The sequence below is a fragment of the Larus michahellis genome, chromosome 2 (genome assembly GCF_964199755.1).
Source record: "Larus michahellis chromosome 2, bLarMic1.1, whole genome shotgun sequence".
NCBI classification, from domain to species: domain Eukaryota; kingdom Metazoa; phylum Chordata; class Aves; order Charadriiformes; family Laridae; genus Larus; species Larus michahellis.
In genome coordinates this window covers 91,196,569-91,214,527 of record NC_133897.1, presented here as the reverse complement: position 1 = coordinate 91,214,527, position 17,959 = coordinate 91,196,569, and the positions used below count along the sequence as shown (strand labels likewise).

Below are 17,959 nucleotides of genomic sequence, written 5' to 3'. Positions count from 1 at the left end.
ATGTGGAAGAATTTGTGGTAATGTTATTAGCGTCACTGTTGACATAAAACAGCATACGCATGGCTATATATGCTTTTCCTCTAGAATCACAAGTTAGCATGATGCCAGAAATAAAAGAATCACAGAAGTGTAAAAATAGCCAGTTCAGTTTACTGACATTTCAGGCCATCACCTCCAATACAAAGGCAACATTTTAACAAGCAAGCCAAAGTCAAAAGTCTAATACATTGCATGCAAACAAGTTGCTTATTACTAATAATAACATGTTGCATATTAGTATGCTAATACGTTGCATGCAAAAATAAAAGATTTTTTTAAAAATTAAAAATACAGCAATGGCAGCTTTCATAATTATTCAAAGTACTCGTGATCATCCTAACAGCCACCAAACTGTAATCACAGTTTATCAACGCATGTACTAAATGCTAATACGAGGTTACAGTCTCAGAAGAGTGACTGTCAGGACTGGTGGATAATCAAGGTCACTATCAGTGTTGAAGGCGTACAAGGATGCACACACTCAGTAAGGAAATTTTGCTTACTGAATTATTTTGAAGAGTTTCAGTAGTCCCAAATACTTTCAAAAAAGACACTATAACTGAAGTTGTTCTGGCAAAATAGTCTAGCCCTGCCACTGTAATACCTGGAGCTTTGCCCTTACTATCATAAAGAAGGCTTGCAAGTAGGCTTTGGAAAGCAATAACGAACAGTCATGACAGCAAAGCATAAGAAAGTGTTTGTCTTAAATACAGTCCTCTGTAACTTGTTTTGTTCCCAGAGTGAAATTTATAATTTGAGAAGGCACCTACACAGGTATACCTTCAGCACATCGTCGTTTGCAAGCTTAATGATACTTCCCTCTACCCCAGACAGAATTCCAAGGCAAGTGACATGAACTCGGTGTGAATCACTGCCTCGAGACTGGGGAAGGTAGAGTCCACCTGCTGCGAAAGACAGTCGAAACCCAACACGCTGGGACACTCTGATGCAGTACTGAAGTATGGGGTGCTAGATGAAGCACGCCATGGGTCTCTCCATGACTGAGAGCTAGCCTAATACTTAATTATGGCTCTAACAATCTGGAAAAAATAGTTACACTTTGAGATCATTAGGGAAAAGAACAAACCACTTTGGTTGTACCCCGCAGCAACAAAGCCAGCTCCTCCTTTGAACGCGTTAACAGCCCCAGGCTCGCCATGTTATATATAGTCTAAGGAATGAGTCCCGAAGAAACTGAAACTCATCAGAACCAAGATTTGTGTGAATGCTGCTAAAGTATTTTTAACTAATTGCCGTTTATTTAACAGGATGCCTGTGACCAAGATGGAATCATTGAAATGTTACAATAAAATCAGAAGACAGCAAGCCTACAGCAGTGAACACTTTCCCATTAAGTAATATGCTACAATGAACAGCTCTATCAACTGCTACAGTCAACTAAATAAAACTCTGATGATAACATAACAAATGTTTTCAGTGCCGTCTTTTATTATCTCTCGTGTATCTCCTGCTTTTAGTACCAGTGTCCTGGGAGCAGTCAAGTGAAATTCCCTCCTGTTTGGCCCAGTTAACAAATGATAATTCTAATTTTATTTTAATATTAAACTGCTACAAAGTTCGGTGCCTGATGCAGCTGAAGCAGAAGAAACTTAAGGGAGAGGAAGGTGCTACTTGAAAAACTAGATCCTCCTCCTTGGCACACATGGTGTGAATCTCACACACCTCCTACTCATTTTCAGCTCATGGCGACTTCACTTCAAACATAGGTTTTTGATTCTAAATAAATGAGTAGCATCTGGTCCCCTGGCAACTTTTTCTAGCAGAAATTCATACCTTTAGCTTTAGAAAGGCTCTCACTGTTGCTGAACATTTAAATAATAGAGATTTGGGCTTAGCTGGCATGATGAAAAGGATTTGATTATACTTTTGGCTTTGGAAATTTTTGTGCTTTATAATGCCCATGTAATATCTCTTTCGACACTGTCTGTGCCTTCAAACTGGCATGGTGACCTTCATCCCATGCACTCCAATACTTCAGAAAAATACCAAGAGAAAAGCACAAAGCAAAATGCCACCACTCCAGCTATTAGCTTAAGACATTTTACTTTTCCATACAGACATGGAATGCCGTGCTAACTAAGCTGTGCTACTCATAAGATACTACTTCCCATGCATTTTCCTCTCACGTATGACTAAGCTTTTCCCACTTTCCTCATCACACAGACTACAAATTACTGACTTCCATTCTTTTAAAATCTTTTTCTTACACCAGCGTGGCTGACAATTCAACTCAGCCTTCCAGCTAATTTCATAAGACAGCATATGTTTCTTTGGGATCGAACCGGGCTCTCGCTGAGCTGGATGGCGTATCTTCTACTCACTTTGAGGGGGGGAAATATCAGATTTTTTTTAGTTCTTTCACACATGCACACAGTACTGCAGGAATAAGAAAAGAGCTATCCATATAATGTCATAACTAGCACTTACACTGATGGATTTATCAACTTACTGCTTCAATCATCAAGAAATACTGGAAGCATGAAACAGTCTTTCAGCAGACTCACATCTTCCTGTATGAGAATGCTTCATTCATAATCTTGTCTAGCTTTTTCTCCATTCCCTACATTCACAGATATTTTCACTACTTAAATGGAGATATTCACAGCCTCTTTTCTTGCCTTACAGTAGTTCTGCATTTAAAAAAAAAAAAAAAATCAGCATTACATATTATGTTCTCTGTACTTATAGTTAAATCTATAACTGTATATGCATTTGATGTGGTTCAACATAGGTCATAGCAATTACTTTGCTACTTCTCCAAGTAACTGGTCATCTGCAGAAGGTATTGTCCTAAAAATCACATGAAAACTCTTAATATTGGGGTCTGTTTTTATAATTACACAAATCATGCCTCTATAAACTTTTTCCGACTTGAGCATCTGGTAATTGTAAAAACTCTATGCAAAAGATTAAGATGTGAAGATGAATAACGAGGTAGGAAAATGCATTGAAGGTAATATCACTTATGTAAAGGAGTGTGACACTATTAAGAAACTATTCCCTTAATTGTGAAGTGAATTTAAGTCCAAAATAATAAAGATATGGAGGAAGGACAAAAAAAAAAAGCACTAAGCACAGAATCTTTTTGGAAAATAAAGATGATAAAGATGTTTTGGAGAAGGTAGGAAGCTATTTCCCTCACTGCACTATGTTCTTTATTCTGCTTAATAATATTACAAAATTACAGTTGCAAATTTTTTGCAGCTCTTTTGCCAGCAGAACCTCCTCTTAGCCTTTGGAATATTTAACAAAGTAAAGAAAAAGTTACAGTAACACCAAACTCTGGTATGATAATGGGATAGTGTCTAATATTTGCTGCAGCTTGCATCTTTCCCAGAAATTGCAAGCATGGTGTTCACAACCGGGTTTCTTTTTCATTGCATTGCCCCCTGACATTTCATCCTCTAAGGCCAACTGCCTTCAAAGCTCCACATCTGAATAAGGAGAGCTCAAAGGCCAAAGACATGAATAAAAACCCTCAAGAGTCCTACCCACTGTATCCATACATTTAACCAAGTTTCAGTTTTTATACGGTCAAGCATAAAATGGCAATATAGTCTGCGAACACAAATCTTTGTGTAAAGCCATATCAGCTCACAGAGGTAACAGAATCAGGCCCCAAAAAGAGGGGAAAGAAGAGGTGGTTTGAAAAGTGGAAGAATAAATGTGAATTCCCTTAAAGAAGAGGATCTAGATGTTGATGACGGATGGTTGTACATAATATCAGTTCACTCCTTCAGAGCTGCTTCTACTGACACAGCTGCCCAAGGGACCTTTTAAGCCAACACTTAAGCGCAAAAAGGAGAATCACTCAATCCTCTACCCGCCAAAGTTGCTTATTTTCTCTCCAAAAACTTAATCAGAAGATGTCCCAACCTGTCTCTTTCTTTTAACCTTAAATATTCACCATGCCGAGTCAATGTCTGCTTGCTTTTCCAATATTTTGTTTTATAGATGCATGAACACAGGTAAAGAGGTCTTCTTTCAGCCTTATGTTGGTGAACTACATGGGAGAAGCACTAACGGGCTATTCACCCTGACCCTGATGATTTGGTTTCCATGTTTGCCGAGCTGTAACGTATCTCACTTTTTTCTTTTTTTAGCTTAGAACTCCCAAGATTTCCCTCTGTCAAACACCTGTTGACTCCACAACAGACATCAGAACTAACTGGACTGAAACATCTTCATCCGTGACAGAAACTACCTCCTACAGGACTTGTGTGCAAGCGAGCTGAACACCGGACATCATTTACCAGGTCTTCACTGAAGGGCAGCTATTCCCAAGTGAAAGGGTCAGGACTTTGACTTCACAGTTCCTGCCCCTGCTAAATAGCCAGAATGACAGGGTGAAATACAAGGAAGAGAAACAGTTTGAAGCATTTCCATATTTAGGGTGTAAATAAACATATAAAACTGCTCTAATGGCCTAGTTGTATAATCCACTTTACATTTTTTTAAATTGTGCCAGAAGTTTGGACAACTCAGGTTATTACAAGGCAAAAATTAATTACATTTCCGTGACAGCAAAATCTTCAGTGGCAAATGAAAAAAAGAAATCATGCCTGTAGCGTAGTTCTTGGTAGTTGCAACAGAGCAAAGTGAGGGAAAGGAAAAACAAATTTACTCTGGAATGAAAGTATCTACTCGCCAGCCTGACTTTTTGAGATTTCTACCACACTTCTAGAAGAAAAAAAAGCAGGCGCAGCTTAACTAGTGCATTCAGACTTAATAAGTAACACAGAGATACCTGAAGGATGACAGGGGCCTTCAACAACTCCTCTCTCGCCACGGAACTGCCTAAGTACTGAGAGCAGCTTTTTGACATACGGACACCCATATGCTTCATTAGCATCATTTTGCTTTTGAGTCACCACATTCTAAATTATCCTCTTAATTTTTTTTTCTTTTTCTTTTGCCCAATGAATACAGCTAAGGCAAATATCCACATCCTAAACTGAATTAAAATCCAGGCTGCATAATTTATTCTTTCTGGAGCTAATGGAAAAGTCAGAGATAATGCTGGATTCACAATCTCCAGGTAAGTTTAAGATACAAAACACACACAATTTACAATGTATACTCAGAAACCACTCTACTGCATTTATATTCAGTAATTAAATCACTCTAATTATCCACTTTGTTTCAGAAATATAACAAAAGAGAAGGAAAGAGTCTTTAGACATGAAAGCCTTTGCAGTTTACCCTGTCTGTTAGAAAACAAAATGAGCCAGATATTTGCTTTAATTTTTTTTTTAAATCCAGATGCTAAGACATAATCATAGTTTCTTCTTGAGGTCCCAGACTGACAATTAATGAAGCTCTTGTGCAAAACTGAACGAGCAGCTCTTACTTCAAATTACCTGTCTTTCAGGAGCATTTATAATGGCTAGAGTCAGATGCTGGCACAGGAGTGACTGTGATACTGCAAATCTCAGTTAAACATGCATCCTAATAAAGCCCAGGACTATGAGTAGCCTACTTATTCCAAGTACTTTCTACGACAACATACGGTCCTGAAAAATGATGGTTTCTATTCATAACCCTACTTCTAATTATATGTTTCCCCTTCATCTAACATCACAAAAAAAAAACCAAAAAACCACAAAACCACACACCTTCCGGCAGCAATCAGTATGACTGACAATCAATCAAAACTGCAACCAAATCCAAAAAAACCCAATTCAAGTCTTAAGCAATGAGAAAAACATAAGAAAATCAATAACAGATCAGACCAGACATTCATCCAGCCAGTATCCTCTCTCCAACCCAGCTGACCAAAATCACTGTTGCTCTGAAGAACACGTGGGCTGAGGACCCCAACTTACAGTCAAGTTTACCACTGACATCTTGACCATAACAGTGCCGCTATCTTTGGCTGCCCCACACATTTTTTTAGTTTACCTAAACCAAATGATACAATCCCTCCCTTCTTCCATTGAGTCTTCTCCATATAATAATATCCAGCCATTCCTCTTTAAGTAAAACTATAGTAATACCAGACATATAAAATTATTCCCATTACCATTCAAGGCTGAGAACTGCCTTGTGGGAAAAGTTTAAATTTGTATAAAATCATCTTACCACATATTGTTTTAAGGGAACACAAATCACCATTATGACAAGTTAGTCTACCATTTCATGAAATAGCAGGCTGTCATAACAATTTTATTTTAGGAACCAGAAGTGAATAAAATACTTTGCAGAGTAAGTTACAGTAACTGGATTGCAAGTTGCTAAACAACTGAGAAAAAGAAATGTCAAAGGAGATATACCTGGTGAATGTTACTGTAAAGTCACCTTTATCACAGCACAGTTAGCTACTTCAGGGGTATTTACCTGTATCAGCTTTGTTTACATTAAGACTAGAAACACTGACCCAATGTCTTTTTCTGCTAGCATGCTGCAAAAGCAATGCCAGCTGTCTCTGAAGCCACAGATACTTCCATGAACACTAGCTGAAAGCTTTCTTGCTGAACAGCTGCTCAGATTCATGCCACCATGGGGAAGACACATGCTCTCAGAGCTCCCAGGGAACTCCAGGAGACATCAAAAATCTTCTGCCTCTATTTACTGCCAATTCCACTAATCTGTCCTCAACTAAGCCTACAATGAGATTTAAAATAATCACTCAATCATCCCAGCCTCCCTCTTCACACACACTCAGATTACTCTTCTTCTTTTCTCTCACATCACTGTCAGCTGCCCATATCACCTGATAAGAATTGCCTGAAGCGCTGTTTGCTTCTTTTGACTTTGAATGCAATAAGGAGTAGAGATTGCATCATATTCACGATACTACCTTAATGAGGCAAAGACTAAAAACATGAGAGTAGAAACTCAGAAACACAGATGTCTTTGCATCAGCTTAGCAAAGGGACATAAAGTACCTGCCAGCAAAAACAAAAAAGTACACATATATTGGTGCCGGAGAACACAGAACAGAACACTAGTGGCCTCTTCTCCCCCTCCTGATAAACCTGTCCCCATCTCCTGACAAATTTCCCTCCACAGGCACCAGAAATCCCGATGTTTTAAAAGGGCACCATGAATCACCGGGAGCATACATAGAAACTCCAGGGGACTGCACCTTCCAGCACAAAAGCGGCTGATGTACTGCAAATGTAATTTAATTTTGCCAAGCAACAACTTTATGTACTATGGCCTGTGGAGTTTGCTCATTCTGTCTATGGCTAAATAACTTCTTGCTCACATCTATAGCTTGTACAGCCACCAGCTGCAGAAGTATTCCCACGGGAGCCTACAAGAGGCACATTAAACTGTTTCCTTCATAGAGGCAAAGGTTTCCCAGTTCTACCAGGAAAACAGCTTCTCTTAGACTTTTAAACCAACTTACAGTTTTGGTTTATAATTCTTGCTGGTTCCCATCTAACTATGCTCCTTAAGTCCCTCCTGCCTCTTTCTTTCTCAAGAGGATTAAATCAAAGAAATAGAGTTCAGACCAATGCTTTTTGTATTAATATACAGGCTCAAGAATCACTGTACGCACAAGTGCCTAATAGGGACTGATAATATATCCTCTACAAGAAAACCACAGAGGAGAGCGCACTCTTAAGTGCGTATTTTGAAAATAAACTAATCAGGTGGCCAAGGGAATGAATTTTGAGGTGCAACAGCTAACTATTCTCTAGTTAACAAGGTACCTCTAGAGGTCATTAAACTTTCTCCTCTGCCTTTAAAGCATAAAAATTGCTCCCGGCCCTGCTTTACAATATTAATATACAGTGTGTATTTTGTCAGCATCTTAAGATTAGGAGTGCACTCCTCCCGATTGTTCTGTTGGCCAGGCATTGTTTTGCACCGTGGACTGATCTCCTGACCTGGGCACCTGATGCAGACTCCTTGCAGATGAAGCTGAACTGGAACATGCAGTCCAAGGAGACACCTAACACCCACCAGCTAGGGTTTGTCCTTCAGTTCAGAAGGCCAAACTAAGTAATTTCCAAAACACACACACAGTGTGAACACAAAGTCCTCAGCACCAGCTGTTTCCCCCTACAGATATGCTTCTGCTGTGCCACTGCACTTGCTAAAGCGGACACAGCTACAAATACCAAGGTTAAATTTTAACTTCTCTCTACATTCTTTGAGCAAGAGGTGAAAATTATAATCTTGTTTGAAGAAAGGAATAAATCAGATAGCTACATTGTAACAGAAGTTTAGATCTGTGAACAGGCATAAGAAGTCATTCTTATTTGGATCCTAACGAGATTCTCTCGCCACGAGGTTGGCATGCCAAGGAAATGCAAGAATAAGCAGGTATATAACACACCTTAAATAAAAGGATGTATCCCCAAGCAAGGTTTAAATTAACCACAAGATGTGATTTCTTCCTTTGGACAACACCTGAATGCAATAAAAACTCTGTTCCAACTTACATTCCACTAAACAGAAATAAAAGATGACCAATTTGCTTGATGAATAAATAGCATAAAGTTTTGCTTTCCTGCCTTTCATTTGAATACATTAATTAAAATTACTTTTCCCTTCTCATAATCATGTTTCCTAGTCAAGTTATGATTTAGTAAATAAACGTTTGTTCTTATTTACACAGACATTTTCACAATGCCTATTTATTAACCTTGTTTTACATGTAAAATAAACATGATATAAGTTGGTCAACTTACCAAAGCACGAGAATGGCTCTCTAGTTTGTTTTGTTATTTTTTACCTTGGGCAAATAGCAAGGACAAACCCATGCAATAAGCTAGTACATAAGGATTTCAGGTAAATATAGTCTTGGCCACAAAGAAAAACAGCTAGCCAAGGAAAGCAGCACAAAACCAGGTGGGTTTTGTACAAACAGAAATACAGCAACAGTCCATCGAACCTCCCTGGTTTCATCTCTACACAGCAGTTACTAACAGTTTTAAGCCGATTTATTACTCTACAGTAATGACCATCTGTTTTGGTATCCTCCACCAGTAAAACTGCTAAATTCCCACCTAAAATAAAAGCAGATACTATTAATAGTATTTATTTTTAGTTGTCTTTTAAAAAGCACCATATTGTCAAATACCTCACAGAGACAGGAACATGGGCCAAAGGGTAGAAAGAATCACACCCAGCACACAGCAAGATGACCTCATATGCAGATTGACAACCTAATGCTTCTGAGCAAATGTGCCTAACCTCTATATTTCTGCACAGTGTGAAATGATGTTGACAGATTTTAAGGCGGCTATTGTCTTACTTGAACTGTATTTTTTTCTCTAACCTTCTCTTACCGGGCAGGATCATTCAAAGGAAGCTCAGCAAGGCAAAAATTCACAAATTCCACAATTCTCTTGAAGGAGCACATAACTTGCTACCGCTTTAAATCAATTTTATCATACACAAACAACTGTATCTTTGGTGTGCTATCCACCAGGAAAACAAAACTGGTGATAAGGTTCAAGGTGCTGGAAATTCGCTGTCACACATGCACTGAATCAAAATGCTCACCTGCTGGTTTCCCAGTCTTGGTCATCCTTGTCTTTTTCTTCTTTGGCATCAGAATTGTGTGGGTGTTTCTGCACAATCCGCATCCCACCAGCTTTCACTAAAATGAAAATTAGATAGACACAACAAACCTCAGTCAAATCAGCGTAAGTGAAGAATGTTTTAAGGATGAGTCTCCCTGCCCTTCCCTCCATTGGGAACTATTTTACAGAACTATTTTACAGACTAGTTTTTACAGAATTATTTTACTATTTTACAGAATAGTTTCATAGCAATCACAGTTTGAAAAAGGGGCCAAATTGTTTAAAAGTGGCAAGTGTGAGGAACAGCTGCTTCAGGACTGCATCTGCCATTCTCTTTCACATCATGCCATCTTTGCTCATCCTGAGAGGTTGCAGCCCATTTTACCACTCGCTTCCAATACCATTTTGGAAAACTCAACTCTATTTTAACTTTCCTCCACCCATGCAAACTTGCAGCAGTCAGACGAAGAAATGGAGGCGATGGCTTGCATAACACTATGCCAAAGGCCACAAACATGAATGTTAAACACTCCCATAGAACAAGAAGGGATGAAGAACCTCACTTGTCATTTCAAGTTAAAAACTACAGGTATAATAACAGCATTTATACAAAGAAGTACTTAATGAACTATATAATAAAAAGCAAAGGTTAGGAGGACTTTTAACTTGCATTTAGAACAGAGCTTTTTGTTTTGCAGAACATAAGCGTTTACCATGTTTCAAATCCTTGTCATGATTTAGTTGTAGAAATTATGCAAACGTGAAAGCATCCCTTTGAAACACCAAACAAAGCAAATCCACTTGTGTTCATCGTTTATGCCCTCCAAAGCGAAATATAAAATAAGAACCAAGCCAGGCCTAACACTGCAGCTACTAAGCAGAGCAACAGGCAGGCTGTTCTTAATCTGCTTTCTGGTTTAAAATTTTTTTTTTTTTTCTTCAACCATCGCTACACACGCTTACAGGACATCACAAGGTAAGACAATGCATCTCATTGGCTAATTGGATGGGTTACACTGCTATCAGTAACCACATCAGAAAACCACTATAGCAGTCAGGAGACAATGAAACCACCTACAGGCATGTTGGTTTGTGTTTCACATGGCCGTGACACAGTAAGTCCGTGGACAGCCTTGGCAGAGATGTCACAGCCCAAGCAAGCACGGTGCCAGAGCCAGCAGGATGCTGGAACTAGCCTCGTATGGAGCCAAAGGGACTTGCCATGGCGGCGAGGGCAGGCTGGGCTTCTGAGAGCCCTCCAGTGCCCAGGCAGAGAGGGATCAGGGCAGCCCACAGCAGTTTGATGCTAATCCCTGAAGCAGGTTTCAGTCCCAGTTCTTAACCAGGACAGCAATGGAAAGGACACTCCTGCGCGTACATTTGACATGTGAAGTGTTCAAGGCCAGGCTGGATGGGGCTTTGAGCAGCCTGGTCTAGTGGGAAGTGTCCCTGCCCATGGCAGGGGGTTAGAACTAGATGATCTTTCAGGTCCCTTCCAATCCGAACCATTCTGTGATTTTATGACAGCCTGGGTGAAGGCAAGCTGTAAAGAGAAAGTGACCTGCCCGAGGAGAAAGTGACAGCTCTTCTTTGGCCCTGGGATTTTTTTCAATAGATTTTAAGCTTTGTGTAATATTTGAAAGATAAATTTCTGATTCAATAAAGAACATTAACTAGACAGCAAATCAACAGACAAAATCAAAGAAATAGGTTTTAGAACCTTATCGTGCATTAAAAAACCCCAAACACTAACCATTTTGTGTTCTCTCTCCAGCATAAAACTTACAGTACTGAAACTGGTGAGAGGTGTTTCACATGGGAAAGGAAAGACAGAAAGGTTAGGCAATGAAGAACTGTAGTTTTAAAAATGAAACAAAAATTAAAATTCCTGTTAATTTTCCTTGATGCAAACTCCTTAGAAATTTAAGTTTGTTTGCAAAAGCAAACACTCTTGAGTTCTGTCAAGTGCTGTCTTCTAACACCTCAGTTAATCAAAGAGATTGGTATGTTTTATTTACATTAATTTATAAATTTAACATCATTGCACAATCAGTTCTTATTAGTTCCCTTTCAAATTACTCTTTGTGGAAGATGCTGTCTCCACAGCAACATCTGACAGGTTACAAACAGCACTTCTGAACAACACACACAGGCTTCCACATTCTTCAACATCGAATAGAAAAATAAAGAAAACAATACCTGAAGATTTAGTGCTAATTTAGGTGGTCTAAAATATCTCTCCTCCCATATCGTGTATCATCAGGCCACCAGCCACTTGTTTTCTCTTTATCTGTCACTGGCAAAGATATGCAGCTAACACTTTACAAAAGTAAATAACCAGACAATTAAAAGACATAATAGTGACTGACCAATAAAGTAATTTAATAATTTTAGTAATCTGATTTTTTGCACTAATTTCAACAGGCATAATACAGACAGCTAAAAGTACATTGGTGCATAATTGAACAATCTTTAGTAACCCAGGGTTACTGTGCAGATCTGGGAAATCGAAAGAAGAATCCAGCAAACAACTGCAGTAATAATGTGTATTTCTGAGATGAAAAGTGAAATAATTAGATCAGCGTCCTGAACATATAGCTGATGTACATCTCTGCCACCCATGACACAACATGCTCATACCCAATCTAGTTTCAAGAGATTTAGCTTAAGAGGAGAAATACCCTTGCAACATACTCTGCTTTCTCTTCAGATCGTATAAGTCTTTCTGTGATAATTCACCTTCCTTTTCAAAAGGTTTCAACCAAGCTACACATCAGGGTTAGACGGAGAGAAGAAGTGATGATTACATCCGCCAACCTAAGAAAAACCCACTCCATTTGTGAGATTTTCTTGGGACTCACAAGGATTCATCTACTTCTTACTCGCCTAGCATTTACTACATAATTTGACAGATGCTTACCATGGTGATTTTGTCACTTAAAAGTCATTCTTAAAAAACTGAGAGCCCAGATTTCCTTATAGTAAAACGTGCACAGAGCAGAGAGAGGATTTAAATAACTGATAAACCACCTTCCAGAATGCTGCCAGAAATCAGTACCCAGAAGAGGACGGTGTCAATGACATGGTGTCGGGATTAGGAAGAAAGCCATTCCCATGCAGAAGAGGGACCTCAGGCTGCAGTTGCCCAGGAGAGGTCTGGTGGGACCTGTGCTAAGGCAGGAGGGGACCAGGAATGGCTCCCCATGGTGGTGGTGGCCAAGAGGCTACCAGCCTTTGAAGTGTGAAATAGAGAGGGGACCATCTGCCAGCATGCTCCAAGAAGAGCAACCGCTCAAGTCTGTTTGCCCCACTGCTGAATAAGAGCCGAATTTCGCATTTAAATTTATTATCTGTCATGTTTCTCCCCCCCTGCCCTGAGAGGCACGCAGGACTGTCTTGTTTGTCCTGTGAATACCAGCCTGCGTTCCTCTTAAGGGTACGACTACTCCTTTCAGAAATGTATTAAACAACCTGTCTTAATCAATTACTACTCAAGATGATCTAGAGTCGGTAAACATTCTCAGCCTATTTACCCATTTTTCTTTTTCCCCTCACTGCCGTGCTTCTTTCAGACTGCACCCAGTTTCCAAGACTGAATTCTGAAAAAAAATCCCACCGTGTCACAGCCATACCAAGCACCACCACAGCTCAGCGATGGCTCCGTCCCCAGCTCACTCGGGTGGCAGACCCGAGGCAGTCCTTCCTGGGGACACCTTCCAGCTCCACCCAAATTGCCCACTGGTCACAGCAACCAGACAGGAACTTTTAGAAATCCAGAGTATAACCAAGAGCTTTGGCAGCTCCCCTTTATCCTTGAGCATAGTATTAAATATTAATACAAAATTTATTTCTTATGTACTCTATAATAATGGATTCTATTACATTGATAAGATGTATGAAGAGCCAGGACCGAAGGAAACACAAAATACGCCATTCTGCAAGCTTAAGGGAGCATACATTAGTGTCTGACAAAACAAGAATGCAAGTAAGAGTTATTACATACCTTAATTTCACAGAAACCTTGGCTCAGAGCTATATTTTTTAACGGAGGAAAAAGCACGTAACTATTTTCACAAACCTACTGTAAAGCTTCATAAATAAACTATTAACACAATTGCCTTGCTTTATTCCTCCACAGTATCTACTAGAAGAAATGAACAGCTAAAAGTATAATTATGTGGACCTCTACAGAGGACTGCAAGCTGTACAAACCTACTCAGCAACGCATTATAGATGCATTGATCTCACTTGCAGACGGATATTTAATAAAGCTGATGCTGGGGCCCTCTTAAGTTTCAGAAAGGAGTTCAAAGTAACTTTGTGCACCCTGTTACCAGCCTGAGGTCTTGAGGTTTCCTTCCATTGCATTATCCTTTGTCTTTTCAAGTGCTTTTCTTGTCATCTTTTCCCCCCTATGTGAAAGATCAATGCAGAGAGGAAGCTAACAGGCTGCACACAGTCAGTAAGCAAGGGCTAACAGCGCATATGAAAAACAATGGATTTGTCAATTCTGCTTTAATTTGATGATCCAAACCCTTCCTAACTTTTACGTGTCTAATTCATACTCAGTGGGGTAAAACACATCTGTAATTACAGGTAGGTCTTTATGCAACTGTATGCAGTAAAACCAGAGCTCTGAAGCTCCATAAGTCAAAAAAGATTCCCTATTCACATTTTTGCCTTGCTAGGAATTTGCCTTGTTATTTATGAACACAATTCCACCTGTATTTATGTAGTCATCTTTTATTTATTTTTTTAGGAAATTTTTTACTTTCGTTTTATTAAAACTTGTTTGCAAACTGCCCTGTTGCATTATATTATTATTCAAGGAACTAAGCCAGCTTGAGATAGAGGATTAAAACCTATCTTCAGCCGCTATAGCCAGCACACTCACTGTGGATTTTCCAAGTGTTAAAGAGACCACAGGGCCACCTTCCTCTGCCAACCAGCTCAGAACCATCTTCTTTCAGAAATGACCTGAAGATACTGCCACACATTAGTTTTTTTCTGGCTTCAAAGACAGACTTGGTGATCGCCTTCCTTCCAAAGCTGAATTGGTGCATACTCACAAAAAGAAAAACCCTCAGTGATGCTAACGATCTTAAAGGGCACATAGCTGAAAAAGTTCTTTGGTTCATATGTGGACGCATGTTTTACAAAGGAAAAAAAAATAATAATACTGAAATACTCTGACAGCAAGGGAAACCTTGTTCTGTACTCCAGGTGTACTTTTGCACTGTGCATTGCTAGTTTCTCATGTGGCCTACGGAGGCTCACTTCAGGTCTTTAAAAAATTACACCCATTTAAAAAGACAGGTTTTGAAGCAAAACTCTAAAACATGCAACAACATCAGAAAATACGGTGACAAAGCATCTAAATGAAAATATCCACCATTTATCCTTTGTTCCTATCCCATCGACGGTGCAGCAGGAAGACATAGCTAAACCATCCCAAGGTCTTAACCATCCCTTCACACTGAAGCTGAGGTTTACCTGACCTGAAAGCGAGCCAGCTCAAGGAGCTATGGCAGCAAAAGCTGTTGACATTGGGAAAGCTAGTTTGGTTTGGTTCCCCCAACCAGCTCACCAGGAGGTCAGTAAGAGCTGATGCCATGACAAGGGAGGCTGCAGAACGAGGACAACGCTGCTCAGCCAAGAGATCAGCTTAATTGTACTACTGGAACTGTATTTGCCATGCAAAGCAAAACCATTATTTCTCACTTCTATTATCTATTTAAAGGAATTTCAGGTCCTCATTATAAAGAGAGCAGAATTCAATTAGGGTTCACAAACTGTTTTCAAATTTAGCTTTAAATCTCATCAAGTGATTTGAACGTAACACTAACCACCCTGTGAATTAAAAATTTCAGCATTTTTTGACTAAAACACTTAAAAAAAACCCAAACCCAACTATTCCACCAGGAAACACTAGAAGACACTTGAGAAGTTGCTGGTGCAGGGACTGAAGTTCCCTTTTTAAAGAAAACTGCAGTAAAGAAGACGAAAAACTAACAGTACGTGAAGGAAGAAGACAACATAGGGACTGTGAGCAGCTGAACCCCACCTGAGCCCCTGTCTATGGTGGGTGGCAGCTCAGTGCCCCACCAAAGGTGGGACACAGCTCCGACCTCGACCACGAGCAGTCAGCAGCGGGATGGAGGGTGCCGGAGCTCCTTCGCTGGGCAGCTGTACTTGCCCCCTACCCTGCCAGCCTCCAGAATCAAAGCCAGGAGCCTGCAGCCTGCTCCAGCACTCACTCGCACCGCAAGGCCCACGGGCAAAACGGACGCAGGGGAGGACCATGAATTCCCAGTTTGCCTGCTCACACCCTGCTGGCACAGTGCTGCCAACAAGCCAGGCTGGCTGTGAGGTGGTCCAGGTGGCTTCTTTCCCCTTCCCGCCTTTACCAGCCCCAGGCGGTGGCTTCGCAGGCCTCTACCGCCTTTCGAGGACTGGGGACACGCTCATGGACGAGGGGCGGTGAAGACAACACTGCCCTTCTCCCGGACCAGAAGCCGGAGATGCCAAACAGCACGAACCCAACGAGGAACATGTCTGAGACCAGGCAGCTCCCCGGGGGAGAGGGTGGCAGGGAGCATCTCCCCCCCCGGTACCAGAGGGCCGGGAGAGCAGCAGGCAGAGAGGGGGACGGGGACCTCCCGGTGCCATAAAGCCGGACCAGGCGTCGCTCGGAGCAGAAGACCTCGGGGAAACCCACCCGGCGTTCGCAACCACCCCTTCCTCCCCCGGGGCAACGGCGGCGGCGGGACCCGCCGGAGGCCGCCATCGCACTCCTCAGCCGCAGGCAGCCCGCAAACCGGAGACTTGGCCGGGCCGGGCTCTCCCGGAGGCGTTGGGCCTCCCCCCGACACAGGCTGCTCAGACGCACACCCCCCCCCCCCCCCCCCCCCCCCCCCCCCCCGCCCCGCAACGTCCCCGTGTCTGAGAAAAGAAGCGGAGAGACGGGAACCCCGACGGCCGTACCAGCAGGAGGGTGTCCGGCCCGCGTCTCTGCTTTCTCTTTGGGAGGCGAAGACATTTTGGGACTGTGGTGGCACCGGGTGACGACCCCGACCGCCCTGCGCGGCGCTACGCGGACGCGGCAACCCCTCCCGCCCTGTCAACGTGGCCGCCGGGACGCGCCCACCCGGGGGCGTGGAGGGGGGGGGGGGGACGCGCCAGCCCACGGCATGGGGGGGGACGGACCGTGCCACGCCTCTCCGGGGGGGGTGGGCGGGGCCGCCGTCCGGCGGCCCCGCCCACCCCCCCGGAGAGGCGTGGCACGGTCCGTCCCCCTCCCCCCTCCCCCGTCGAGAGGTGTGACAGCCTGGATTAGAATGAAAACATGACATTTTCAGTTAGTTTCGGTTTTCCCAGGTATTCTTTGGATTTCCCCGTGCTGGTTGCCGGAGCGGCTACGCATTCGTTGCTGTTGCAGGTCCACCCGCTGTTTACGGAATTGAAATCAAGGAAAACGTGCTTTGTGACGTTGAAAACCCCAGCAAGTTAATGCTTTTTTTTTTTTTTAACCATCGGGTAATAATTTCATACTCCGGTGCCAGGATTCGATGCGTGGAGGCACGCTGGGAAGAAGCATTGCATCAATCAAAAACAGACTTTGGCTGTTCTCGCGAAAGCTGGCGACGTGTCTTAACCTTACGAGACTTTGCGTTGTCTTGGGGTTTGAGACACTCGTAACAATTTACTGTCGTTTAGACAACTGTTCTATCACGCAATGACCCCTCCCCACCTGGGAAGGGGAATTGGGGAAAAATAAAGAAGCGTGAGGGTTGAAATATGAATAGATTTAATAGGATAAGACTAAATAATTAACAACACTAAAGGACAAAATGAAATAATCAACATTAATAACACTAAAGAACTAGTATTGATCCCGATACCACTATAAAATGCACAAGGATTATACTCAGGCCATTCCATCAGCAGGGAGCTGTGCACTCCCAGCTGTGAACAGCAAATGTTGGACACTGCGAGTGCTGCAGCTTCGGGGGGAAGGGAAGGGCTCAGGGGTCCGGCACCGAGGCAAGGAGTTTCTCTGGACCACCGCCATCAAGGGAGAGAGAGCACTACGCAGCAAACTTTCTAATTTATATCGAGTGTGACATTCACAGTTTGAAATAATCCTGTTGGCCAACCTGGGTCAAGTGCCCGGGTCTCGCTCCTCCTCATCCCCGCACCTGGCAAGGCTTGAAAACACCAAGACCTTGAATCCCACATAGCCTAGCGGGCTATAAAATAAATATTTTCACAAATTCATACACTAGAGTCTTCTAAGAGTACAGTTTTCCCCAGCATTAGAAGATAAATTAGTCCCGTGTCGCTCAAACCAGGACAGCGTGTCACGGATAACAGGAGTAGCTGTATGAAGTGAAGCTGTGGCTTCACTGCTAAAACAG

At 42.0% G+C, this 17,959-nt stretch overlaps 1 protein-coding gene across 1 annotated transcript in view; it reads right to left on the bottom strand.

The window, feature by feature from the left end:
* DAP (death associated protein) overlaps window positions 1–16,763 on the bottom strand; it is a 56,625-nt gene extending 39,862 nt beyond the window's left edge. The window contains exons 1-2 of the mRNA XM_074576195.1: window positions 16,527–16,763; window positions 9,523–9,619 (exon numbers count right to left, since the gene is read on the bottom strand). Of these exons, the coding sequence (XP_074432296.1) occupies window positions 9,523–9,619; window positions 16,527–16,581 (152 nt within the window). The 5' untranslated portion in view covers window positions 16,582–16,763. The remainder of the gene's footprint in view (window positions 1–9,522; window positions 9,620–16,526) is intronic.
* Window positions 16,764–17,959: the final 1,196 nt, after the last annotated feature.